Source organism: Leptomonas pyrrhocoris (genome assembly GCF_001293395.1).
Source record: "Leptomonas pyrrhocoris isolate H10 chromosome Unknown, whole genome shotgun sequence".
Lineage (NCBI taxonomy): Eukaryota > Euglenozoa > Kinetoplastea > Trypanosomatida > Trypanosomatidae > Leptomonas > Leptomonas pyrrhocoris.
In genome coordinates this window covers 698,371-722,071 of record NW_015438364.1, presented here as the reverse complement: position 1 = coordinate 722,071, position 23,701 = coordinate 698,371, and the positions used below count along the sequence as shown (strand labels likewise).

The following is a 23,701-nucleotide window of genomic DNA, read 5'->3' as shown; positions in this document are numbered from 1 at the left end:
TTTCTCGCTCCTCTTTTACTCTTTTTTTTTCCCGTCACGACCACACTTGAGCATATCCACCCGGACGAAAGAAGCACACATATTTCTTTGCAGGTCGCTAGCAAGGTAGCTTTATTTAAATGTTAAAAAAGAAATTTTTTGCGGTGCCTGTGTCTTCTCTCTTCCCAATCAATTCCTCGCCTCTGACCAACGCACGAGAAAACACCCTTTCCACTCTCCGCGATCACCTTGGCTGCTTCAGATAAGTCGTGGTGACTCCTCTTACTCTCTCCTTCGTGACAACACCCTTTTCCGGTTTGAAAAGGGAGGAAGGTAGCAAAGAGCCAACAATGGGCGGCAAGGCGAAACCAACGAAGCACACGGCGTCCGAGACGGCGCGCAAGAACCACCTGGCCACGACGAACATGGGCGGTGGCGCGGCTGGGCTGCAGGACCGCAAGGGCGGCGCTGCCGGACACTCCCGGTTCATCTGCAAGGTGTGCATGGCGCAGGCGCCGGACATGAAGTCAATGCACGCGCACTACGACTCTCGTCACCCGGCGGTGACCTTCAACGAGTCGGACTTCGATGACCTGCAAGAGAAGTTCGGTGGAACGACAAAGGGTGTTGCCGTCCATGGCAGCCTGAAGAAGAAGTAGGCATTTGTAAACGGTGCTTGTGAAACCTAATTCTATGGTGGCGAACTCTTTCTTCTCTTTCCTTCGCAGTTGTCGTTTGAGTGCGTGTAGTCGTGTGCGTGCATCTCTGTGTGCTCAGCGAATCAATGGGAGGCGAATACATGGCGCACGCAATTATCTCTCCTTCTTTTATTAATATTTTACTGCTCGTCCTGCACTTGTGCTATCTTTACGCTGTCGCAGCTTCTTGCCTTTTTATCGAGGTATATATATTCTCCGCGAAGGCAACGTGTACGTGTGCGGATATCGCCTGCGCGAACGGGTGTGGGGACGCCAATAGCCCGAATTCACGAAAGCCAAACACAGAGGAAGAAGAACGAAACGCTCGTAGAAAACTCACAGCTGTGGGTAACACTAGTGGGGGGAGAGAAGAGGAGGAAGACAAGGGTGGATGCTCTCGCTTGCATTCCTTGTTTTAAACATGGATTTATTATTATTATTATTATCCCTTACCCAACTTTTCTTGAGTCCCACGTAGCAGCAACGGTGGAAAGAAAAAGTATATATCCTCGGAGTTGTAGCTAAGGTTTAAGTATTAATCTCCCTCTAAAGCCAACATCAAGCCTACCTTTAGATGCGCGTTTTTTTCTTGTTCTCGATACTGTCACGTCGTTTTTTTTTTCTTATTCCCCCCGTGTCGAAAGGTGTGGCGTGCGCGAAGTGGCTCTTCGATGGAAACAGCGGAATTCTAACGAAAAAGAGGGGTTTTTAAATTATGAGCAAAGGGCGAGGGTGTCATGAAGCGTTCTTGTAGGCCTATTGAGCGGAGCACCGGTCGATAAAGCATGGCCTCCTCCATTTCAAATGCAATCCCAGGCATCATTACTTACTTTTTCTTTGCACTGGGCTTTTTTTTTTGGAGGGGGGGGGGGCAAGGCAACGGAGCACGCTTCTCGTCGTTCGAGTTGCGCTGTTCTGCCTTGTCTACTTTCGCTTTCTATTTTGTTGTTGCTGTGATGTTTTCTCAGGGTTTCTGTGCGCTGTGTGTCTCCCCTCCCTTTTTTTAATGCTTTTGCTTTCGTTTGCTGTTGCAGTGTTTTACGCCCCGCACGCCCACCCCCTTTGACCACCTGCGCTTCTGTTTTTCCTGTATCGCTGATGTTTCTCGATGGTTCCGCAACTGTCAAAATGGTGTAATTAAGATTATAAATGAATAAATTGAAACGATATATGTAGCTCGGTGGGTCTGCCCGCTTTTTGGAGAAGTCACGAGTGCAAGCATTTCGGGTACCGAGCACGAAAATAACGTCGATGAAGAGGACTCGGTCTACCGGCTCGTCACAGGGGCATTCCGCTTTTCTCGACTGCACGGAGGGTAAGGGGTTTTTTGATTTTTTTCTTCACCCTCGTTTACCACTCGCCGTTTTCTCTATACTTTCTTGTTTATTTCTTCTTGCTCCCGCCTTGCCCTTTACAAAATCTTTTTTCCTGTGTTCAGCATGGCAGACCGTGTTGTGTTCTCCGCAGCTGCTCTTTGTGACACACCCGCACACAGTTCCACACGCTCACCGGCTCACTCATATAGGCAGCAATTCTTCAACACTTTTTTCTTTTCTTTCTATTGTTGTTGGTGGTAAGCACACATAGCACACTACAACCGTTTTTTCTCTCTTTCTCTTGCTATCTTTAGTGCTATTGCCGCTGCGCACATGGGTATCTTTGCCTCCAGGCGCACACACGGCGCAGCGGAGCAGTCGCTGTCGCTCGACGTCGTCGCCAGTCGTCCGAAATTAGAGCCGCACGACGCCGCGTCCCTCCGCCTCACCTCCCATGGCACCTACGCCACCTTGGCTGCGCACGTGTACGGCGCTGGAGACCCGGAAACTGGCATCCAGGTTGCCCTGCCGGACGGGTGGGAGGTGCTTTTGCAGTGCCCCGCGTTGCACTTGGATTGCGAGGGCTACTTCGCCGTTGCGTACATCCACCGCCGCTCTCACCACTGCATCATCGCCCAGCGTGGCACCTCGGAGGTCTTGAGCCTGCGCGCCGGGGTCTGGATCTACTTCGAGCAGCCGACCATTCAGTTCTTCCTCGCCGAGCAGTTCTCGAAGGCGGTGCGGCACACGCTGGCAAGCATGGATGGCGGGCGGGGTGAAGAGTGGTTCGTGACCTACACGGGACACAGCCTCGGTGCCGTCATCGCGACCTGTCGGGCGGTCGAGGAGGGGACGTTAGCCGTCACATTTGAGTCGCCGGGCGCGCGGGCATTCATAGAAAAAATACTCGACGCGCCTGCGGGGATGGATGCGTGCGCCGTGAATTACCTCCGTGCGCCGAACCCAATCAACTCCTTGAAGCCGCACTGCGGGTACGGCATTGTGATCCCGACGCAGCAGGTGCGTCTGCCCAGCGGGGTGCTGTTCCTCGCCCCGTCGCTGCCGCCCCCACCGGTAGACGAGGACGTGGACAAGGAGGTGCTTCACGGGGGCATGGTGCCGAGCCGCGCCGGCCCCAGGGCACGTCCGGGCTCCACACCGCCACCACCACAGCGGCCGATCAGTCCAAGCAAACAGAACGAATCCTCGACGACCCTCGCAGCGGCAAAATCTACCCCGGGTGGTGCGGTCGACGCCGCCAAGACGCCCGTCACACCACCTTCCCCGCCGAACAACTCGTCTGCGGCCGTTACCACACGTAGCAAAGACGGAGGCGGAGGGGAAGGAGGCGCGCCTGCCTGCGATAGCGGCAACAAGAGCGTCGGCAGCAGCGGCAATACAAAAGGAACAACGAAGATGAGCGTGGTGCCGACAACAGGCAATGCGAAGTACACGTCCCGATGGCGCATTCCTTCCTTTCGCCCGCAGCAGTATCTGCGCGACTACGTCTTCAGCAACATCGGCATGGGCATTCCAGAGCTGCAGCAGTACGTGAGTAAGATAGAGCCGATGATTCGGGAGATGCTGGAGCACACGCAGCAGGTGCACTCGATCCACAGCATGCGCATCCACTTTGAACGTGCAGATGAGCCGGGCGACGAGGAGGTCGTCCTCCGCTGGCCGGAGCACCTGCTACAGTTTATGGAGTTCTACAACACGTTCCGTGCGCTGGAGGACCCGGAGAATCAGGAGCCGCACGTGCGGGAGGCCTACCGTGGTATGATGCGTCGCCTCTACAGCACCGAGCCGCGCCGGCGGGACTGTATTCCTCTCCGCTGCGTTGACCGAACGAGTCAGCTAGTGGTGCGACTGTGGTGGAGCATGGATGCCACGCAGCGCAAGCTGTGGCCGCTGTCGCTTCTGGATCACAAGGCGTTGAATGTTATTTACATCAAGGACGGCTACCTCTGCTCCTACGTGCTGAGCGCGCTGCAGGCGAAGCAGTACCTGATGCGGCTTGTGGCCACGGCGAAGATGAGCGAGTTGATCGATCAGTGGCGCAAGGAGAGTGTGGCCAGCGGTTCGCTCTTAGGACAGAGCAGGCTGTAGAACATCTTTTTTCGGGGTGGCTTGGGCAACGGCGGCGTGTATTTTTATAACGATCCAGCGTTGCAATTCCCACCACATCCTTTTGTTGTTCTCGTTGATCTCTTCTCAACTGCGCTCACGGTATTCCGTCAAAACAGAGAAAGCAAGAAAAGCAAAGAGAAGCAAAGAAAATGCCGTTACCGTGAGTGCGTGGTTGCGAACGTCTTTGGGTTTGTAGTGCCCCCTTTGTTTCGGCTGCATCACGCGGAAAAGCACTGCTTTTGTCCTCTCCGCGTTGTTTTTTTTTTGTTCGCTCTCCCTCCATCCTCTTACTTCTCTCTCTCCCTTCACACGACAGAACTCTGTCACTGCTACTACATCACTGAAGGGAAGGAAGAAAAGGGGAAAATGGCGTTCAATTCTGAGGATCTTGAGAGCCTCGCCTCGATGCTGGACAAAAACCGAGCCTTCGAGCGACCAGCTGGCCAGTCAACGGGCTTTAGCCTCCAGGAGCACAACGTTGCACCACAGGCTGGCACATCCGGCGCAACGTCGCACAGCACGCTGGTAGCCACCACCGCGACCACCGCAGCGGGCAAGCCAAACCCAGCCGGCATCGCGCTCCCGCCAACTGCCGTGGACCACCAGCTGAGGCTGCCGGCGCCGTCGCACGGTAAAGCGGCGGAGCGCAGGCGGCAGCTAGCGAAGCCCGCCGAGCCGCACGGCGATGAGATATGGACTCAATCTGAGCTACAAGAACGTTGCGCACGGCAGCAGCGAGACGGCCCGGCTCCACTGGCCGCGGCAGCGCGTGCGGTAGCGGCACACCACGCGAAGCAGCTGCAGGGATCCCGCGGACAAGAGGAGGGCGGGGGAGCGCTGTGGCGTCCCTCCACGGCTGACGCCGGCAGCTACGAGGAGCCTGTGTACACGGTGCTGTACCAGCATAACCTCTCCGCGGAGGACGTGTACCTTGGCGTGGACTTTACCCGCGACGCGTCCAGTGCGGCGAGCGACGGAGTGACGGTGCGGGTGGAGCTGCCGAAGGTGACGGCGGTGTCGGCGATTGCGACGGAGGTGGACCCATACGAGTTGCGGGTGTCGGTAGCGGGGGTGTACTACCTGGCTGCTGCGTTGCCGCGGCGGGTGCAGCGCACGGCGGCGGATGCGGTGTGGGATGCGCAGAAGAGACTGCTCACGGTGCGCTTAAAGGCTGATCAAAGCGACGGCGACGTGAAGATTGTGTCTTAGCTACTGCTTATTATTTTGGGGGTGGGAAGGGTTTTCTTACCTTTAAGATGTAAAGGACGTTTTCTGGTGCTCTACATGTGTAGCGCATCCTCAGCAGGTAAAATACAAACACGGTGCTCTCCCTACAACTGGAAGCTTCTCCAGCACCTGCATAAAACAAAAAAGAAGCGTGCATGAAATGAAGGGTTTGCTTGCGCTGCGGTCACCGGAGTAACACACTATATGTTATGTTACCAAGTCTGCTGTTGATGCTGCGAAACGGATGTCTGTATTTCGAGCTTCGCCTTTCAATTCTAAGGAAACCCATCGGAATTTCCGCCATGCGCCTCCCCTCCTCCTCCTCCCGTCCCTCTCTTCAGCTTCAGTGGACCTCCAGACAGGCAGCGACGCCGAGTGGCGTACTTCGCTCTTCTTTTTTATTTCCCCACACGAACAGCTGCTTCGAAATCGAAATATCGTCACGCTACCCGGTAGCTCTGGCATCGCCTAACCTCCCTTTTTTCGTTTCCCATTAGTCGCCACTCCGCGTTAGGGACCACGCTGGCATGTACGCGAGCCAGCACTCCGGCCCGCACAGCCGGGTCGCCGCTACCGATCAAGGCGGCGCCGTGCCAATCACGAGTGCGCTAGGGCAGGAGTTGGACCGCCTCGTGAGCGGCACCCTCGCCGCGCAGGACTACCGCGACCGCGTCGAGGCCCTCACACACGCCGTGCGCGCCACGGACGAGAAGGTGCTGAACTTAACACGCCTGGTGAAGCTGTCGCAGAACATCCAAGAGGAGAAGGAGGCGGAGCTGCGCCAGCAAAACGAAGAGCTGCGGGCGCGCCTCAAGCGACAGGAGCAGCTGACGAGCCAGCTGCAGCGGCAGTTGGAGGAGGTGCAGGCCACCGTGAACGCACAGGCAAGCCAGCACGTAGCGCAGCGCATCGAGGCGCGCGTAGCGGCCAGCGCCGCCCAGCAGGAAGAGCGGTGGGCCGCCGTACGACAGCAGTTGGCGGAGCTGGAGACGCGCTTGGGTAGTTCCGACGCGGCCACTACCCAGCATTTCGAGGAGCGTCTCGCTCAGTTAGAGGAGCATGTGCAGCGCGTGGCGCAGACAAGCATGGAGGCCACAAATCAGTGGGCCAAGCGCAATTTTGTGCGCTTTAAAGACCGTGTGAACTCCCTGCGCGCGGACGTCGCGGACATACGCGGTGGGCAGCAGGAGCTGGTGACGGCGGTGCAGAGCGCGAACTGCCGTGCCGAGGCGGAGTACAAGAAGGTGCTTCTCATTCTACAAGAAAAGACGAAAGAGGCGGATGCGTTAACGGAGCTGGTGGAGAAGGAACTGCGGCACCTGCAGAAAGTGGCCGCTCAGCACCAAATACTGGCCTCCAAAGACATTACCCCACGTTTGCATTGGACGAGAAGCCCTACCACGCGCTGAAGTTTTCAGCAAACAATGGTTCCAGTTGATGCGTGATTGCTGCTTCAACGATTGTGCGCGTAACATAATTGCATTTTGGGGGAATCAGCAGCCGCCTTTTGTCTGCATCGCTTCGCGGGGGCGTTCGTGTACATTTACTCGGGTTTGTTGTTGGGGTTGGCAGAGAGAGAGCAGCGGCGCCCCGCCGCTGCCGGCTGGCACCGCTGTGGATGCGGTGTGGGAGCACCTTAGATTCTTTTCTTATTACCTTGCATTGTAGATGATCTCCCTCAAGGTGGAACAACAAAAAAAAATTGAACCAAACAAGTTGCACGTTTCAAGCGAACGAGCACGTTGATGGCAGTGCGCGAAGAAGCAATGTGGCACGCGCGCAGCGCAGCTCCGCCCTCCATTCGCCAGTCCAGCTTTGAAAAGCAGAACGTTGCCGTTCACTGCCCTTCTTTTCGCTTTACTTCTGCTCTTCTCAACGGCCACACTATTTTGCAACAACGGAAGGAAAACGCAGGCGAAAATGTGGTGGTGAGGGGGCGGGGCCCGGCGGCGGCGACGGTTGTGGTGGCTGCGCGCCGCGTCGAAACGCGTTGGGTTGCCCCGCCCTGTCATGGGCCCGGCGGCCGGGACGAGCCCTCAGGCCCCCCCCCACCCCGCAAAGAGGCCCTGGCGAGCACCGCAGCGAAGAGAAACAAAATGAACAATTCTGTATTGAAGTAACCGTCCTCCATGGCGGGCCCAACCCCCTCAAAAAAGAGATGGCACCCTATTCAGAATGCCACCCCAACACGTCATTTCCTTTACGTAACAGGGCAATACCCATATATAGTCCGTACCTCTCTCATCGGTTTCACCCCTGTCTTTCGTCACGGACCCATCGCAGTCACCATACCCAAGTGGTTACGGGGGTTGACTCGAAATCAACTGCGATCTCGCGCGCAGGTTCGAATCCTGCTGGTGACGACTTTTCCGCAATTCCGCTTCTTTCTCCCGACTCATGGAATTTGTCAGGAAGCTAACAAGGCAAGATGGCCGAGTGGTCTAAGGCGGGAGACTCAAGTTCTCTTCTATTCGTAGGCGCGGGTTCGAACCCCGCTCTTGTCACTTTTTCGTTTTCCCCGCGCCGCCCCTGGCGGAAAAACTGCCCCCGGCCCCCCCCCCCCCAGCACATCACACACACACGTAGGCTTTTCTCTCAAAGGCAATCGCGGCTCGGGGAACACCAAGATTCACAAGGCGAGCAGAACTACACTCAGGCAAACCACAAGAAGGCATACACAGAAAAACGGCGAACGGTTTCTTTACAGATTGTTAAAAAGAAAAGGAACGACAAAAACGATAAATGGCCTGCAATTGTTCGTTTCAGCACAGTACTCACCTGTGAGAATACATCAACAGTATAATCCGCATATTCCATGACGAGTTTTTTTTTCCCGGTTCATTGTTATCAGGCTATGGGAAAAGACACATTTCCACGATTTAACCGCATTCGGTGGTACTGAGAAAGCTGAAAGAAAACAGGAGAAATGAAACAGTTTGAATAGTAGAGCTACTTTCTAAAAAATATGTTTGCTGTGCTGAAACGGCAGGCAACAACCGCAAAACATAATTTTCTTCGCTTCCCCATTATCGTCCCCTTGTTACCTTCTTGCATTTTCTCGTTTCCTGTTTCGGTGGGCCACGGCAACGTCACAAGGAACACAAACATATCGGGAATCGACACCTTACAAAAACAAGAACGTGAAAATGATGAGGCGCACGTTCTTGTCGCGGTCCAAGAAGTTTGACGTGTGTGTACTCGGCGGTGGCCCCGCCGGAATTGCCGCCGCCATCCGCGCGTATGAGGTTGGCAAAAAGGCTTGTATCATTGAAGAAGCCCGAATCGGCGGGGCAGATTTCTGGAACGGTTCTTTGCAATCAAAGACACTCTGGGAAATGGCCAAATTTGCACGCTATACGAGCGGAAACACCTCTCAGCGCTTTATGAAAATTATTCATGAGCTTCCTCCCATTAAGCACGAGAACCTCATAAAAGCTATCGACCATGCAGCGGAGACACGTGAGGCACAGGTGCTGGAGTTGATGAAGAACTCTGAGATTGAGCTCATTAACGGTTCTGGCTCTTTCAAGACTCCTAACTTGGTCGCCGTTGCCAAAAAGGACGGGTCAAAAGAACTAGTTGAGGCAGATTACTTTGTCATCGCAACTGGGGCGAAGCCACGACCGCATCCGACCGCAATCGCAGATGGGAAGGTCGTCTTCACGTCTGACGACATCATGTACCAGCCGCTGCCCAAGAGCATTGTCATCATTGGCGCCGGTGTCATCGGCTGCGAGTTCGCATCCATTTTTGCCAACTTTGGCGAAACGCAAGTCAACATTATCGAAAAGAGCAGCCGTATTCTGCCGATGGAGGACGAAGATATTTCCTTGTTCGTTCAGACACTTCTCGAACAAAAAGGAGTGTGTTTCCATCACCACTCAGCACTGGAAGCCAACAGCGTTAAGGACGGAAAATTCTGCTACACTCTGAGAGACCTGCGGGACAATTCCCTGCACGACCACGTTACAGACAGCGCCCTCGTCTCGATTGGACGCGTACCAAAAATGAGCAAGTTGAATCTAGAGGGACTTGGCGTGAAAGTGGATCACAATCGCGTCGAGCGCGACGATTTCCTCCGAATTACGCCTTTCAGGCACATCTACGCCTGCGGCGACGCTTGCACAAGAGTAGCTCTTGTGAATGTGGCTGAACTCGAAGGCCGTGCATGCATTGAGCACATGTACACACCGCTTCCTGAAGATCAGCTGAAGCTGAAACTCGACAATCTGTCTACGATCATGTTTTTGGATCAAGAGGTAGCTGCGGTAGGCCTCAACGAGCAGCAATGCAAAAAGGCGAAGATCGGCTACAAAATGGCGCGGTACAGCTATGAGTACGTTGGCCGAGCTTTGGCGATGGGCAACACTCGCGGCTTTATCAAGCTCGTGGTGACAAACGACAGGAAGATGCAAGTGCTCGGCGTGAGAGCTGTTGGCCCGCACGCGAGCAGTATTATCGAACTCGCTTCTCTAGCCATTCACAACCGAGAGTCTGCGTACAACTTGCGGAACTTGCACACCGCCTATCCTGCAATTACACAAGGTTTCCAGGAATGCCTGCACATGCTTCTTGGATCATCCATTTTGAAACCTGGAGTCTTTCCCAATCTCGTTATTCAGGAATGGAATCCTCCGAACTTTGAGCACGGTCGTGCGTACGCAAATTGAGCGCATTGAGAATTTAGTAAAGAGGAGAAGTTATCGTAGTTCTCTTCTGTTGTTGATGCTTAGTTAGTTACTTTTGGTCGTTTGTGGACTCCTCAGCTAGCATCAATGGCTTGCATGAATTTATGCGTTACAACTATTTTTCTTTTTTTTTTCTCTCCTCGCTGTGTTTTATCGATGTTACTGCATCTGCTCTGTAGTTGTGTCTTGTGAACCTTTTGTTCTGGGAATTCCTGAACGCAATTGTTATTCAACGATTTGTCCGCAGAGTGCAACGCTTGCCATTTGTTGCTTTGACAATACCATTTTTTGTTTCTGGGGTGCCAGCTCAAGTTACAAAAACTCATGTTTTTTCCGGATTGCATGCAAAATATAGACTAGACGCCGTATTTGTTCATAGCGGAATAGAGTTGTACCGTCTATATAAAAAAGGGAAACTGATCAAATAATGTTTCGATGGAAATTATTTTCATAAATGCTTTGAGAAATTCAGTTGATAGTTGTATGTTTTTTCTCGATCATTTAGATTCACGTTGCTCTGGTACGTTGTGGCCATTCTCTCTTCCTTTCCGTCCTCAATATTGTAAAACTAACGCTATTCTTATTTATTTTGGCGTTTCCCAATGTCATGCAAATGAAACTCTACGCAAAGCACCCTTTTTTCGCACAAAAGTCGTTGACAAAATGGCAGAGGTACCAGCACAGCCGGTAAATATTACCAAAGAAGAGGTTGAGGCAACGCTCAAAGTTCCCATTCGTGCGCATGTCCGCCTTTCCGGTGCCAGCAACACGCACCCTCTGGTGGTCGCGAAGGATCTGGAAACGATAAAACGATGTGGCACCATGCAAGAAGCGGTTCAGACAATTATTGATGTTCGTAGCCGTTGGATATCAATGGGCATTTTTCGAAGCGTCCAATACAATTTTGAGCCAACAAAGGACGGGATGGAAAATGACGTCTGTGTACATATCGAAGTGGTGGAGGAAAAGCCTAAAAAAAGTATTGGCGTTTTTACGACGGACACCTCCATTCCGGAGATTACGGTAGCACTGGAAAACATCCTTGGCGGACGGTACTCTATTAAAGGTAATTATATTCCCCCGGCGTCGCGCGTGCATTCAATCTCTTTTTCGTTTCTTTCCAATGTGCCGTTTATCGGTCAAAATGCTGAGTACTACATCGGGCGGCGAACGGAAAGCAAGACGTATCACCTTGCGAATGCAGAGCGTATCGAGGAAATGAAGGCGACAACCACCAACCAGAAGGGCAAGGTGGCGTCCGAGCTCTCCATTGGCTTTCAGCGACGAACCTTGCTTTCTAAACACATGAAGGACATTCCTGCGGGAGACCTGCCGGACTTCACGGCAACAGATAAAGGTTACATTCGCCACCAATTCACAGTGACCGACGTGGCACATCACGCAAACCCTTTCCTGTACAATATGTATCCCCTTCCAATTTACGGAAGTCAGGTTAGCCTGTCCAGCGAGTTCGCTGGCGGTCTCATTGGCGGTGAATTTTCATTTATTAAAAATGAGCTTCAAGCAACAAAGTATGTTCCACTCGGGCCCTTCTTCAGTTTGCAGTTGAGTTGTAAGCTAGCTGGTGTTTATTCGTTTTTTGGTGGTCGTACCCCTTTGAACGACCGCCTCTTTTTGTCAAACTGCCACGTTCGTGGATTTAAATCTGTGGGACCGTCGACGTTGGACTCAGGCTCGCCGGTCAGCCGTTTCGCGGCCACGGGCGGAAATGCTCTGTGGGCAACGTCCGCGTCCCTGAATTTCCCTTTTCTGTTTTTCCCGGATAACGGTATCGCCGCAATGCACCTGTTTGCCAATGCCGGACACTTGCGCATGATTGACTCCATGGAGTCGATGAGGGATGGGTACCGTTGGCTGCGCGACTGCGCGTGTTCTGTTGGTGCTGGAATTGTTATTACTCGAATTCCCCTATTTGGTGTAGCTCCTAGTGGTCGATTCGAGGTAAACATTTCTATTCCTCTCGGGGTGGACAGGGACGGTAACGTTGTGTGTCGTAACGGACGTAAGAGCTTGTTTGATCGCTTCCGTTTTGGACTGGTGTGGTCATCGAATATGTCATTTTAGTGAGATTAAGGAGAAGGTATTTACTGTGGATGATAACACTAACGTGTATTTACATATCTACTATAAGCTTGCGTTTCAAAATAGCAATGAAACTCTTCGGGTCGAAAAAGGTAAAACTCAACTAGGGTGTAGGTCGAATGTTTCGGCTGCGCACTTTCTTTTGCAATACGTTTTGTGAAGGTATGTGCAGCAAAATGAAAAGAACAAGCGCTAGCAGAAGGTAAGTGCTGAGATAAAACAGCCGCTCCACGCTTTGAACATGTTACACTCTAACAAAACAAAACAATGTGCTCTCAAACAGAATTCTCTCTACTGCTCCTTCTTCTTTTGTTTTCTTCTTTTCGTTCTTCACAATAAACAGCGGTTTATTGAACAGCCTTGTTTTTTCTGACTGAAGGCCCTGTTAGAGTTGAGCTGTCATCTGTAAGTTGACCAGCTGTGTTCATTGGATATAATCTCCAATGTACTTTCCGGCATGCTAGATGGAAATAATCGAGCAATCAAGAAGAAACGGCTTTCTTATTACTGGAAGTGCTTTTCGTGACGCCGCCGTGCAACGATTTTTGTCGTCACACTTTTGTTTATCAATTAGACTTTCCGTGCTCATTGCATTGCGTTCTGCCTCTTCGAAGACGCAGATTCTCTCCCTTTTTTTTTTCACTGCTTTTTTTTTCCGCTAAAGGGAGTCTTTTCCTATTTCCTTTTCTAGCAATGCTAGAAACACCTGGTGCGTTTATCGGGGAGTTTGACGCTCTCGATGGACCCAAAGTAACATACGCCTTTGAGTATTTCGACTACATCAGAGCGGCAAAGAATGACCCAACTGTGCATCAATTCCTGTGCTACGTGGAGGGAAGAGCTTTGCTAGGAAAAGCTGTGGCTAGCGGTCTTCTGCACCACGAGTGCAAAGAATACCTCAACTCGGTTGCAGCTCGTGTGCTGACATCTAACGAAAGCCGCGAGGAGCGCCTGCTTTACCAAGACAGTGGCTGTCCGTGTGTAGGCAGCTTTCTCTTTAGCATCCCCGACATCGTCGCACGTGGAGAAAAGCGTCGCTTCTGCCTGATTTTTCTCCATCCTTCGTATCACGAGTTAGTAGCACGCTGGGGGTTGTTAAGCTCTTTTGTTGAAGTGCTGCTGAAGCGATGGACGCATCGCGCCACCGTACGCTACCAAAACGAGTACGACACATTAAAACATTTGGAACAACTGCGTGAGGAGTCGCGCCGCAAACCACTCCGCACACTCACTCAACTCTTGACGGACTTTTGCTTCGGCAAGGTAACGTATGATGATGCCACTTCGCCCGTTTCATCCGCCGTATTTGAGGATTTCCACTGTTGCTTTGAAGTAATTCTCCCCCGAGTCTTTTCGCAGCGAATCCCTCTGCGCAGTAGTGAGGAAAGCACCGCACACCGAGAAGCCGAAAAATTCCTCGAGGAACATCTGTTGTTGGCGCAGTCTAGTATCGACCGCGTGGATGTCGATCTTGCGGATTTGCCAGAAGATGACGTTGTACTTCCGCGCTTTGCCAAGCAGTTTGTCCTAGCGGATACAGAGATTGTTGTGAAGCCGCTCCCCGTTTGGCTGCTGGAGTACATGTCCGACATGGTTGCAGATGATGTCACTGTGGAGTCGCAACAAGTCGTTCATTTTCTGTTGCGTGCCCTCTTGAGCGGAAATCAGATCCTTATCACTGGCGACAACGCACGTGACTGTGCCAGTCTGGGAATGGCGTTGTCGTACATGGTGCCGCCGCCCTTGGTGAAGATGCATCTCGGCTCCGATCGATACCGGATGCCGTATGAGAGTCGTGTCCTGACCTTTTCTCAACACGCGTTGGCAGAGCACGTCTTTGTTGAAACCCCCGCGGCCAGCGGCGAGCGCAACGCATCGCACGTGATTAAGCTCTTTGATATGGAAGCGGATGGAATTGTTTATGTCCGCCTTGTTGGCGGGCGCATTCACTGCATACAGGACTGCGATGAGCTTCGCCGTGCCGCTAACCACCGACATAGCGAGAGAGAGGAAACGAAGGCGGTTTCTCCGCCCACAACGCTTGAAAACCGTATCACTACACTGCTGAAGCCGTATTTAATCCCCATTGCTGGGCGATGTGCAATCAACATTGTCTCGCTTCAGCTTGTGACGACACAGTTCCATCAGCTAGTGAGCGAGTACGCGGTGCGCGGGCGGGTGTACTTGCAGCTATTCGCGAAACAAGAGGTGGAGACAAACAACCTTTCCCTTTCACCAACAGTTGCAGCTTCAGAGGCAGTACGCTCTTCTGCGGCAGTTTCAGAGGAAAAGTCCCCGCTACCTCGTCAGCGGACGTTCCTTTCGCGAAACCAAAGTCAGAATGCTACGCAACGCGAAGACACTCGACAATCGTCCTCACAGGCTGGCGAGTCATGCCCTCTCCAATCGAACGGTTTGGGCTCAACCGACGGACTTTCCTCTGCGCATATGGCAGACGGCGCACGCATCACAAAACACGCGTGTCTCTCTCCTGGCTACGGCAAGCAATTTCAACGCAACCATTATGTGTTCTCCAGCTTCGCACCTGAAGATCACGCCATACTAGTGTTTCTGGGCAGCGCGTGAGCTCGCTCGAGAAGTCACGAGAATACGTGAAAACGAAGAGGACGGCGCGTGTTGTGGCAGTCGCTGTCATCGCTTTTTGATATACATGTTTTGAAATCCCTCTATTTTTTTTTTTTGCGGCCTTACACCGCTAAGTTCGGGTTTCTCTTTCCATGAAAAGAGAACAGCGGCTATTGATTCAGAGCGGCTAACCGGTGCCTGTGAAATCGTCTGCTCGTTGCGTCTGCGATTCTATGTGCTTCTTAACACAGCTGCGCAATTCATGTGCTGCTTGAAAGGAGTTGGGCGACCGCAGTAGAACGTATCCACGACTGAGGCATCTTGAACGGACTTCATTGCAGCTCAACAACGTCTCTTCTCACAGCCACCGGGAAAAAGCCCTTTTCTCCCTACCTTTTCTGATGTCTATTCCATTTGTCTGCTTTTTTTTTTGTTTTTTACCCATCTTTCCTCTGCGAGGGTGAAGAGGTACCATACTTCCAAATGCCTAAAAAGAAGGTGTTATACTTCCATACGTCGCGATGCAATGCGGTCACAGAGGAAGACATCGAGCACGTGTGGGAGGCGCTTGATCCGGCTCGGTGGGGCTTCCAACACGCGCGTGCGTGGCGTCGTCTACGGAAGGCGGGTGCACCTACGCAAGCAACTGGTCTGCGTAGTGCGAGACACATGTATCCTTTGCCGCCGCATCCTTCCGTCATCGAATACACCAGATCTACCTCAACTGGCACGGCGACAACAATTGTGGTGAAGCCGCCGCCCGGCATTGAATCCCCCACAGACGGCACCTCTGCGTCGGACCAGTCCACGGTTGTTGTGCAGCCTTCTGCAGCCGTCGTCTCAGCCCCGTCTGCGCCTTCATCGAGTTCTCGGCTCTCCGTTGAGGAGAGCTGCCCGGAGGACGAAACATTAAAGGCGTGTGTGGGGGCGGCGCCACGAGCAGACACTTTTTCTCAACAGAACCTTGCGTCGAATACAGCAGAGCACGGCAACGCCATCGACAACAGCAACGGTAACAGCGCTGCCACCATCATGACGACCAGCAGCAGCAGCAGCAGCAGCAGCACCGCGTACACACGCATGGACGAGGTGCACCCAACTAACTCCACCCGGCCGCTGGCTCGCATTCGACTCGCGGCCTACCAGAAACAGTTTGTCCCGACTTTCTTCTCGGCCGGCATACGGCCAACCAAGCAGTGCCTCTCCCCAGCATCGAGCTTCTCCGAGCTGCGAGGGGTCCCACCAGCACCGTTTTTCGACGCGACCCAGCAGGATGCGCCACCGGAAGCGCAGTTGCCGCCGCACGCCGACGACGTTGCCATCCACATCGCACAAGAACAAGAGGAGGTGCCGACTGCGCAAGCCGAAGCGGTGCCCTCCGCCTCTCCTTGCGGTGGCGAAAGTAGTGCTGTGGAAATGGTGGAGATGGCCGATCAAACCGCAACGCAACACGTGGAGGGGGAACAGCGCACCGAGGCGGTGCTGTCAACGGTCTCTTCCATTGCATCCGTCGACGACGCCCCGTGTATATCGGTGGAATTTGGCGCGCCACCGCCGACGTCGTCGCTGCCGCCCGTTGCGTACTCGGCAACGCAGCAGCAACGACCGGAGCTGGCAACGAGGAGCGCCCGCTCTGCTGTGCTGTCCCGTGTGCCGTCATCCAAATGGAGAGCGTTGTCCGCGGAGAGCAATCCCTGTGTGCAGCAACAACCGGATCCATCTGTGATGACATCAGTTGCCGAGAAAAAGGAGTTGGTCATTGAACCGCATCGTTCCACAGTGTTGCGCTCTGCGGCAGTGAATGTCTCTACGGCGCCGGCGCCAGCATCACCGCCACCGCCAGTTCCTCCTGCCATCCTTGAGCACGCCGTCACTACCGAGGAGAAGGAAGTGTCGGCGAGCTCGCCCTCCCCATCCCTGACACGGCAGAGTCTCTGCCGAGTTCCAACGCGTTGTAGAAGTGAACCAAGAGCTTTTTTCAACGACGCAAAACCGCCTGTCGCATCGCCTTTGCCGTCTGCGCTAACGACAACTCCCGCGCATGCTCCCAAAGCGGTGTCAGCGCCCCTGTCGCCACCAGCGCCAAAAGCACTCGCACCGTTGACGGCTTCCCTGAGTCGAAGCAGCGCTTCCCTCGCTGCTGCCGAAACAGTAACACCTGCTCTTGAAGGTATTAACGAGGTGCCAGCTTCTGCGCAAAAGGCGCAGACCTGTGCAGCACCGCCAACACCGTCGCAGCCACTGGTCACACAGTTGCCGCGCTTGGCGGCATTCGAAAGTCAGGAAGCAACGCCCTGCGCCGGTGCACCGCCGCCGTCGCCTCCCCGTTCCTCTTCTCCACCCCCGGCTATCGCACGGAAAGAACGAACGGTGGAGTCGGTCAAGGCACCTGCCCCTTCACCGCCGCCCGCTGCGATTCTTTCTACTGGAGTAGCCAAAGGAGATGCCGCCACGGTGTCGCTACGCACGGCAGAAACGGTGCTGCGGTGCACGGCGCCGGCGCTCCCCGCGAAGGCTCAGAATAGTCGCTTTATGCGTCTGGCCGTAACAGAGCGCTTTTACTGAACGCACTCTCTGCGTTTTGCATTTTCTCCGCAATCCCGGTTCAGGAAAAACGGTTGCTGCATTTTATCAGAATTTCGTTGGTTTTTGCTGGAGTGCACAGGCACGGGTACCGGCAGCAACTTTTCCTTTTCCTTCTCTTTTCCCCCCTGTGGCGTAACACGATATTCTCTAACCCAAAATCGAGTCACTATGTTTGTGATGCTTTCAGGCTGTAGAGACCAGCAAAACGTACGCTCCCACTCAGCCATGGAGTTCCCTTTACTACCGCTCTGAGCGGGCGGAAACGCCTCTCATACTACTGCATGACATACAATGCGTGAATGCGTCTTCTTTGTTTTCTTTTTGTTGTTGGCACGCTTGCCTTTACGTGTATGCTCACAACTTTCGTCTTTCTCCTCCATTGTTCTGTTATCTTTTTCTCTATCTCTTTCTTTAAGCAGTCTCTCGCAAGCAAAGATGACGATGATGAGCGTTCTCGCGAACGCGCTCCGCACTATTGCGAGCGCTGAGCGCCGTGGCAAGCGCCAGGTGCTGATCCGCCCCTCCTCCAAGGTGGTCGTGAAGTTCCTGCAGGTCATGCAGAAGCACGGCTACATCGGTGAGTTCGAGATCATCGACGACCACCGCGCTGGCAAGATCGTCGTGAACCTGAACGGTCGCCTGAACAAGTGCGGTGCCATCTGCCCGCGCTTCGACTGCGCCACCACCGAGTACGAGAAGTGGATGAAGAACATCCTGCCCTCGCGTCAGTTCGGCTTCGTGGTGCTGACGACCTCCCTCGGTATCATGGATCACGAGGAGGCCCGCTCCCGCAACACCGGTGGCAAGGTCCTCGGCTTCTTCTACTAGAGTAGTGGAACCGCCGTCCTGCATCTTAGCTTGAGGCAGTTGCTTCGAGGACGAAGAAAACAATGAGCGCGAACAATGGCTCGCTCGCACACGAACCCACGCATCCAAGTTGGCTTCACTAAATTGGCATTTTGCGGAGGGGTGCATGCCTCTTTCCCTTCTCTCTTCATACGTGTATGAGTGTAGGCGTGTGCGGCAACGAATTCCTCGCGTGCTTTCTTTGACCCTCCTTTTTTTCTTTTCAGCTGTTATTTCCATCTAAATTAAATAGCAACAGAAATAATTGTGAAGGAGAAGCGCGTCTCCTTTTCCTTCGGCGATGAAGGCGTTCGAGTGTGCCCTCTTCAGTTCTTTTGGTCAACCGACGGACAAGTATGCTGTGGTGAGTTGACGACAGCGGCGGAGGGAAAACGAGAACGGGACGTACAATTGTGCCTGAAGGAGCTTCTCCTCTATCGCAACGGATTTTACTTCGGAATTAGGACGTGAAGACTTCTGTAGTGCTTCTCTAGGATCTGTGAAAGCAACACCGTACTCCACTTCCCGTAGCACTCGTTTCTTTGTTTTTTCCTCTCTGCCTCCAATTTCCCTCCCTTACGTGTTTCACCTTGATTTACACCAATAAAGCGTATTTTCGCGCAGTCAAGAAACCACTTTTTTTTTCCCACCTGGATAACTTTTTCCTCCTTCTTTTCCAGAGTTAGACTGGGAAGAGAAAAACGGCTGAGTGAATGTAACGGAGCGAGAGAGAAGCACGTGCGCCGCACCATCCGTTTGCTGAGCAGCACACGACACATAAACTCTTCTTTCTTCTGTTGTGGTGGTGCCCTTGGTGCTGCCATTTTTCATCGCCCTGTGTTACCCACAACTCAGCGTTCTCGTTTCCTTTTTTTTTCGCCTGCTGTTTTGCTCACCGAATTCCTTGTCTAGAGATAGTTTCCGGACTTCAAAAAAAAAGAAAAGTTCCTGATTCCAAGTTCACGGTGTAGCTCACAGTTAATAGTTATATAATCCGCCGTTCTTTGCTGCATTGAACAGGTCTTTTGCGAACGAAAGAGCAACAAAAACAACAAAAATAGAGCTACAAGCAGGAAATGGATGTCCCTGCCACTCGCCCCGAGGTGACGACCACCGGCATCTACGGCGAGGAACTCAGCCAGGTGCGGCAACGTCTTATCCGCAACGACCTCTCTTGGTGTGGCGACCTCACTGCTCGTACGCAGGTGCTGATTGTGGGCCGCGTCGCCCCCGTTGGCTCGCGCAAGCTCGCCGTGGCCCGCTCAAGACGATTGCCGTGTGTGTCCCCCACCTGGGTCACCGCTGGCGCGTGCTCGCTGGACTCCACGGACGCCTTTGACGTCTGCCACGAGCTGTCCGGTAGGGAGGTGTGCACGACGAGCCTGAACCACCTGGAGCGCGATCGCGTGCAGGCGGTGTGCACGGCGCGCGGTGCACAGTACAACCTGCTTCTCACGCGTCAATGCAGTCTGCTCATTGCACCGACTTCGGCGCTGGCCTTTACGTCGCCGTCCGCCGCTTCGCCAGCCACCGCCAACGACAAGATACGGTTTGCACGGAGGCATGGCATCTGGACTCTCTCCGTGGAGGAGTTTGCTCTGCGCTATGGTGGTGAGTCAGTGCCAAAGCAGGACCTTGCTTCTACCTCCCCCGGTGTTGTTTCTAGGTCGCAGCGAGATGCTCAACAGCTCCCTTCGCTCAGAAGGTCCAGCGGACTTGGCGAGAGCAGCAGTCACATCCGTCATGACGTGCTTGTGGAGCTCAAAGGGGACATGAGCCGTGATGCGACCACCTCTGCGGATCCTTCGAGCAACCTCATTACGCGTGACGTTCTGGTGTCTCGCTCGGTGCGATGCACGGCCCTCTCCGTGCAATCCGCCCCCTCTACGCCGCGCCCTAGTGCCGCAGCTGTTAACACTGTGGAGACCTATAAAGCAGCCTCTGCGCTGCACTCTTTAGACGTGGAGGAGAGCTTGCACCACGGCGTGGGCGTTGCCTTGAGTGCGGTTCAGCCCACTCTGCCCTCACAGCTGAGCGCTATTGCGGCCACTGGTGCTTCCGTCGCTCCGTCCCAGTCCCCGCGGTCGCTGGAGGGTGAGTTTTCGGACGTTGTGGCGTACTGCAGCCCTCCGCATTGCCTGACGACCGAGCAGCACGACCTGCTCTGTGGTATGGGAGTGGGCATCGCGTCGCAGCTGACTCCCTTTACAACGCACGTGCTCGTACTTGGCGAGACGGTGGAGGAGTGCCTGTACCCTCGGCCCGGCCTGCAGATTGTCTCGTGGCGGTGGGTGTCCCAGAGCCAGCTGGAGCAGCGGCGGCTCTCGTGTGCGGGCTTCCGCGTTCACCTTGAGTTCCATCCTGTTGTCACCTTCACTGGGCTGTCGGCCAGCGACAAGCACGAACTCGTGGCGGCGCTCCGCCACTCGGGTCTGCCGTGTGAGGTGCAGGAGGCGTTGGTACTCGGCGGGGCAGTGCGGAAGCCCGCCTTCCCAGCCGACGCCTCGAGGGAGTCGTTTCTACCACGCAGCACGACCCATTTGGTGTCGCTTCGTCACCAGCTCCTTGAATCGCAGAAGGTGGCGGTGCTCGCACAACATTGCCTTCAACACACACGGCGTCCTTCCGCTTCTTCCCTCGCCTCTTCCTCGCTCTGCCGGCTGGTCGGTGTGGATTGGATATACCGGTCGATCCAACACGGCCAGTGGCTGGACCCTGAGTTGTTCACGCTAACCCTTCCCCATCCAGAGGCGTTTGTGTTGGCTGCGGCACGCAAAACAAAAATGGCAGAGAGGCCGTTGTCGTCGCTGTGCCACCACTCGCAGTCGTTAGGCATGGTGCGCTCCTCCGCAGTGACCGGCGCCGCACCTCTGCCTCTTCCGCAGCGGGGGCGTCCGTCCTCGCAGCCGAGCCCTTCGCCGTCTGTCGCCACGGGGATTGCAACGGCGTGCGCTTCCTCGCAGTTCGCACCACCGCCTCCGTCCCTTCACTACTCGGGCCGCTCCCCTCCGCGAGCAGAGGCCGTGGTGGTTATGGAAGGGTTGGAAGAGAGGGAAGAGGAAGAAGGCGCCGCCCTATCTCAACCCAACGCTCCTACCACCTCGAATGATGCGCCGGGTCTGCTGCACGGCTCCCCGCTGTCTTCGTCGACGCCGCTGCCGGTAGTGCAGCAAGATGAAGATGATGAGGCGGCGGGCGGGGAGTCGCCATCGGCCACCGCAGCGTTCCGCTCCGCTGTGCAGGCGATACACGCGTCCCAGCCGCCGCGACCTTCGCAGGCGGAGCGTCAGGCGTCGACGTCGTCATCGTCTGGTCAACACGGTGGTACCGGTAGCAGCACCAATAATACTAGTGATGACGACCATGGTGGCGACGGTGGCGGTGCGTCTCCATCAGATAACCACCCCACCTTGTCGCTGCAGCACACGGCTCAAACTGGCACTTCGTACACCTTCCTAGGCACGCAGTACTCCCCAACTTTTGAGAACCTGCTTGGTGAGTTGGAGGCCTTCCCACCGAGTGTTCTGGGCGGTGGCGTGCCGTTTTCTTTACTGGGGGAGCCGGCCCGAATTCAGTTTGCGAACGCGTTGTCGCTGGCGGGGCAGATCAGTGACGCCTCGCGTGCGCAGGATGCGGAGTCGGCGCTGAACTCGCCGCCCACGTTTGTCAGCGCGCACGAGTGGCAGCAGCAAACGCAGCAAAGTGTGTTACAGCGCGCCTCGCTGCACCGCCAACGCCTTCCGCCGCGACAGCAGCCGTTTTCCCTGCCCGGCGGCAACATATCCGACGAGTCGCAAGTGATATTTTACCAAATGGGAGTAAGTGACCACGGTGCCGTAAGTGCTCCCTCTCCAGGTGGCTCGCAAAGCAATCCGCAGACGAGCAACGCAGACGCTGTGCTAGGCTCTGCCACGACAGCCTCCTCCGCTGCTACGAAGGCGACGCCGGCACGCGAAGGTGTGGATGGCCCGGCCAACTCCAACGCACGCTCCTTTGCCACCTCAGCTGTCTTGCTCATCACCAAAGACGTTCTCAAAGGCAACGACTTTGATTGGGATGCCTTTGCGGCCCGTTTCCCGCACTGTCGGCGAACAAGCAAGCCAGAAGAGTGCACGCACTTCATCACGGCGAAGCCGTCCAAGACGGAGCAGTTCCTGTGCTGTCTCGCAGCCGGGCACTGGATCCTGACGCCGGCGTACTTGAGCGCCTGCGCAGCGGCGGGCTACCTCGTCAAGGAGGATCCTTTTGAGTGGGGTGTCGAGGTCGCCGCGGTGCTGAGCTGTCGTTCGTCGGTGGTTTCGCTGGTTCGTGGGTGTAAAGTGCAGCGGCTGGCACCGGAACTGCCGTTCGCGGGGTGGCAGGTGCGTGTGTGCTGCACCAGCGCGGCGAGGACTGACAGCTTTCTGCGTGTGTTGCGCAACGGCGGGTGTACGTCGCTCCAGACTGTGACGGCGGAAGAGGTGCTGGCGTCGGCCAAGGCGAGCAAGTCCGCTGACTCGGTGGACTCGTGCGCGGCGGAGGCGACAGTGGTGCTGGCAGACGATGCGATGTTCACGGAGGAGGAGCTGGAGGACTACGTCGGGCGTGTTGCAGTGCGGCATCGCTGCCCCATTCTGCGGCTCGATTACTTGGTGCAGCATTTGTGCTCCCCGGGAACGCCGCGGTCTGAGATGGACCTCCTGCACTGCCTGCGATCGCGCAAGCGTAGCCGCACGGAGTCATCCCCGGCTCATTAAAGAGGAGGCAGGTGTGACGGAGTCCGTGGGTTTTTTTTTTCTGAGAGGGGCAAACGCCTCCTCTTTTTGTTTCTTTCGTTTGATTTCCGTGTACAGTCTCTAGAGTGTCAGCGATAAAAGGACAAGAACTTCAGATTCTACCCGAAGACTTTCGAGTCACCGCGTGGACTTTCAGTCTGTGGTGCTTCCTTGAATGCTCGAAACTCCCCAAGAAAGAACATATGCCCCCTGCTGTGCGCCGATTCTCTCTGACTGCTTTTGTTTTCTTTTGTTGTTGGTGTTACACGGCTGGGGTGTCACTCGTTGGTTTTGTTAACGCGTGTTGTACGGTGGCGCGAATGCACGTTGCTTGCTGTCGTTTCCAGACTCCGCCGCGTCGAAACCGCAGGCACTACACTGTTGGCCAAATTCCTCGTCGTCAGTCGTTCACTTTGTTCTTCTTTTCAATATCCTGCTATGGTTGGACACTCGAACGTTGCGTGCGAGCACAGTCACCACAACAACTCTACCTGTGTGTTGTTTTTCCCTTTGCGATGCAAAACCTAGACGAAGCGGCGCGAGACCAGGAGCAGCAGCGCGAGGCGCAGCGGAAATTGGGCCTTCCCACCAACTACCGCTTCGAGATCGAGAAGTGCATTAAGCGGATCAAGGAGAAGGGGGCACGGCGCGTGGCGCTGCAGTTCCCCGAGGGCCTCCTGCTCTTCGCCGCCCCCATCGCCGACATTCTCGAGGAAGCCACCGGCGCTGAAATGGTGATTTTAGGCGACGTCACCTACGGCGCGTGCTGCGTCGACGACTTTTCCGCC

At 54.8% G+C, this 23,701-nt stretch overlaps 11 protein-coding genes and 2 non-coding genes across 17 annotated transcripts in view; all 13 read left to right on the top strand.

The window, feature by feature from the left end:
* Window positions 1-50: 50 nt before the first annotated feature.
* On the top strand, window positions 51-638 carry ABB37_04773 (hypothetical protein; the record flags this gene model as incomplete). 3 transcript variants are annotated; one of them, XM_015802568.1, is made up of 1 exon in its annotated part: window positions 51-638. In XM_015802568.1, the coding sequence occupies exon 1, from the start codon at window positions 330-332 to the stop codon at window positions 636-638; it is 309 nt and encodes a 102-aa protein (XP_015659012.1). In that variant the 5' UTR covers window positions 51-329. The 3 variants fall into 3 exon arrangements, with proteins under 3 accessions (XP_015659012.1, XP_015659011.1, XP_015659010.1); XM_015802567.1 differs by having other exon boundaries at window positions 71-638; XM_015802566.1 differs by having other exon boundaries at window positions 74-638.
* Window positions 639-2,114: 1,476 nt separating this feature from the next.
* Window positions 2,115-4,102, top strand: ABB37_04772 (putative mitochondrial hypothetical protein; the record flags this gene model as incomplete). The annotated part of the gene is made up of 1 exon (XM_015802565.1): window positions 2,115-4,102. Exon 1 carries the CDS (start codon window positions 2,327-2,329, stop codon window positions 4,100-4,102), a length of 1,776 nt encoding a protein of 591 aa, XP_015659009.1. The 5' UTR covers window positions 2,115-2,326.
* Window positions 4,103-4,438: 336 nt separating this feature from the next.
* On the top strand, window positions 4,439-5,332 carry ABB37_04771 (hypothetical protein; the record flags this gene model as incomplete). Its single annotated transcript, XM_015802564.1, has 1 exon — window positions 4,439-5,332. Exon 1 carries the CDS (start codon window positions 4,490-4,492, stop codon window positions 5,330-5,332), a length of 843 nt encoding a protein of 280 aa, XP_015659008.1. The 5' UTR covers window positions 4,439-4,489.
* A 358-nt stretch (window positions 5,333-5,690) lies between these two features.
* ABB37_04770 (hypothetical protein) lies at window positions 5,691-6,759 on the top strand (the record flags this gene model as incomplete). The annotated part of the gene is made up of 1 exon (XM_015802563.1): window positions 5,691-6,759. The coding sequence occupies exon 1, from the start codon at window positions 5,878-5,880 to the stop codon at window positions 6,757-6,759; it is 882 nt and encodes a 293-aa protein (XP_015659007.1). The 5' UTR covers window positions 5,691-5,877.
* An 873-nt stretch (window positions 6,760-7,632) lies between these two features.
* ABB37_04898 lies at window positions 7,633-7,713 on the top strand. The gene has a single exon. It is a non-coding gene; the product is annotated as a tRNA-Ser (tRNA).
* Window positions 7,714-7,772: 59 nt separating this feature from the next.
* On the top strand, window positions 7,773-7,854 carry ABB37_04899. Its single transcript has one exon. It is a non-coding gene; the product is annotated as a tRNA-Leu (tRNA).
* Window positions 7,855-8,445: 591 nt separating this feature from the next.
* On the top strand, window positions 8,446-10,020 carry ABB37_04769 (putative mitochondrial dihydrolipoamide dehydrogenase, putative (GCVL-1); the record flags this gene model as incomplete). Its single annotated transcript, XM_015802562.1, has 1 exon — window positions 8,446-10,020. Exon 1 carries the CDS (start codon window positions 8,497-8,499, stop codon window positions 10,018-10,020), a length of 1,524 nt encoding a protein of 507 aa, XP_015659006.1. The 5' UTR covers window positions 8,446-8,496.
* Window positions 10,021-10,668: 648 nt separating this feature from the next.
* On the top strand, window positions 10,669-12,123 carry ABB37_04768 (putative mitochondrial Tob55; the record flags this gene model as incomplete). The annotated part of the gene is made up of 1 exon (XM_015802561.1): window positions 10,669-12,123. Exon 1 carries the CDS (start codon window positions 10,702-10,704, stop codon window positions 12,121-12,123), a length of 1,422 nt encoding a protein of 473 aa, XP_015659005.1. The 5' UTR covers window positions 10,669-10,701.
* Window positions 12,124-12,483: 360 nt separating this feature from the next.
* Window positions 12,484-14,727, top strand: ABB37_04767 (hypothetical protein; the record flags this gene model as incomplete). The annotated part of the gene is made up of 1 exon (XM_015802560.1): window positions 12,484-14,727. The coding sequence occupies exon 1, from the start codon at window positions 12,835-12,837 to the stop codon at window positions 14,725-14,727; it is 1,893 nt and encodes a 630-aa protein (XP_015659004.1). The 5' UTR covers window positions 12,484-12,834.
* Window positions 14,728-15,185: 458 nt separating this feature from the next.
* Window positions 15,186-17,292, top strand: ABB37_04766 (hypothetical protein; the record flags this gene model as incomplete). 2 transcript variants are annotated; one of them, XM_015802559.1, is made up of 1 exon in its annotated part: window positions 15,186-17,292. In XM_015802559.1, the coding sequence occupies exon 1, from the start codon at window positions 15,211-15,213 to the stop codon at window positions 17,290-17,292; it is 2,082 nt and encodes a 693-aa protein (XP_015659003.1). In that variant the 5' UTR covers window positions 15,186-15,210. The 2 variants fall into 2 exon arrangements, with proteins under 2 accessions (XP_015659003.1, XP_015659002.1); XM_015802558.1 differs by having other exon boundaries at window positions 15,193-17,292.
* Window positions 17,293-17,728: 436 nt separating this feature from the next.
* On the top strand, window positions 17,729-18,141 carry ABB37_04765 (putative mitochondrial 40s ribosomal protein S15a; the record flags this gene model as incomplete). 2 transcript variants are annotated; one of them, XM_015802557.1, is made up of 1 exon in its annotated part: window positions 17,729-18,141. In XM_015802557.1, exon 1 carries the CDS (start codon window positions 17,749-17,751, stop codon window positions 18,139-18,141), a length of 393 nt encoding a protein of 130 aa, XP_015659001.1. In that variant the 5' UTR covers window positions 17,729-17,748. The 2 variants fall into 2 exon arrangements, with proteins under 2 accessions (XP_015659001.1, XP_015659000.1); XM_015802556.1 differs by having other exon boundaries at window positions 17,732-18,141.
* Window positions 18,142-19,235: 1,094 nt separating this feature from the next.
* On the top strand, window positions 19,236-22,895 carry ABB37_04764 (hypothetical protein; the record flags this gene model as incomplete). The annotated part of the gene is made up of 1 exon (XM_015802555.1): window positions 19,236-22,895. The coding sequence occupies one exon, from the start codon at window positions 19,236-19,238 to the stop codon at window positions 22,893-22,895; it is 3,660 nt and encodes a 1,219-aa protein (XP_015658999.1).
* Window positions 22,896-23,385: 490 nt separating this feature from the next.
* The window catches only part of ABB37_04763 (putative diphthamide synthesis protein), a gene marked incomplete at its 3' end in the record, with an annotated part of 1,165 nt that continues 849 nt past the window's right edge, over window positions 23,386-23,701 (top strand). Inside the window, exon 1 of the mRNA XM_015802554.1 lies at window positions 23,386-23,701. This exon is cut by the window's right edge and continues 849 nt beyond it. Within this exon, the coding sequence (XP_015658998.1) occupies window positions 23,429-23,701 (273 nt within the window). The 5' untranslated portion in view covers window positions 23,386-23,428.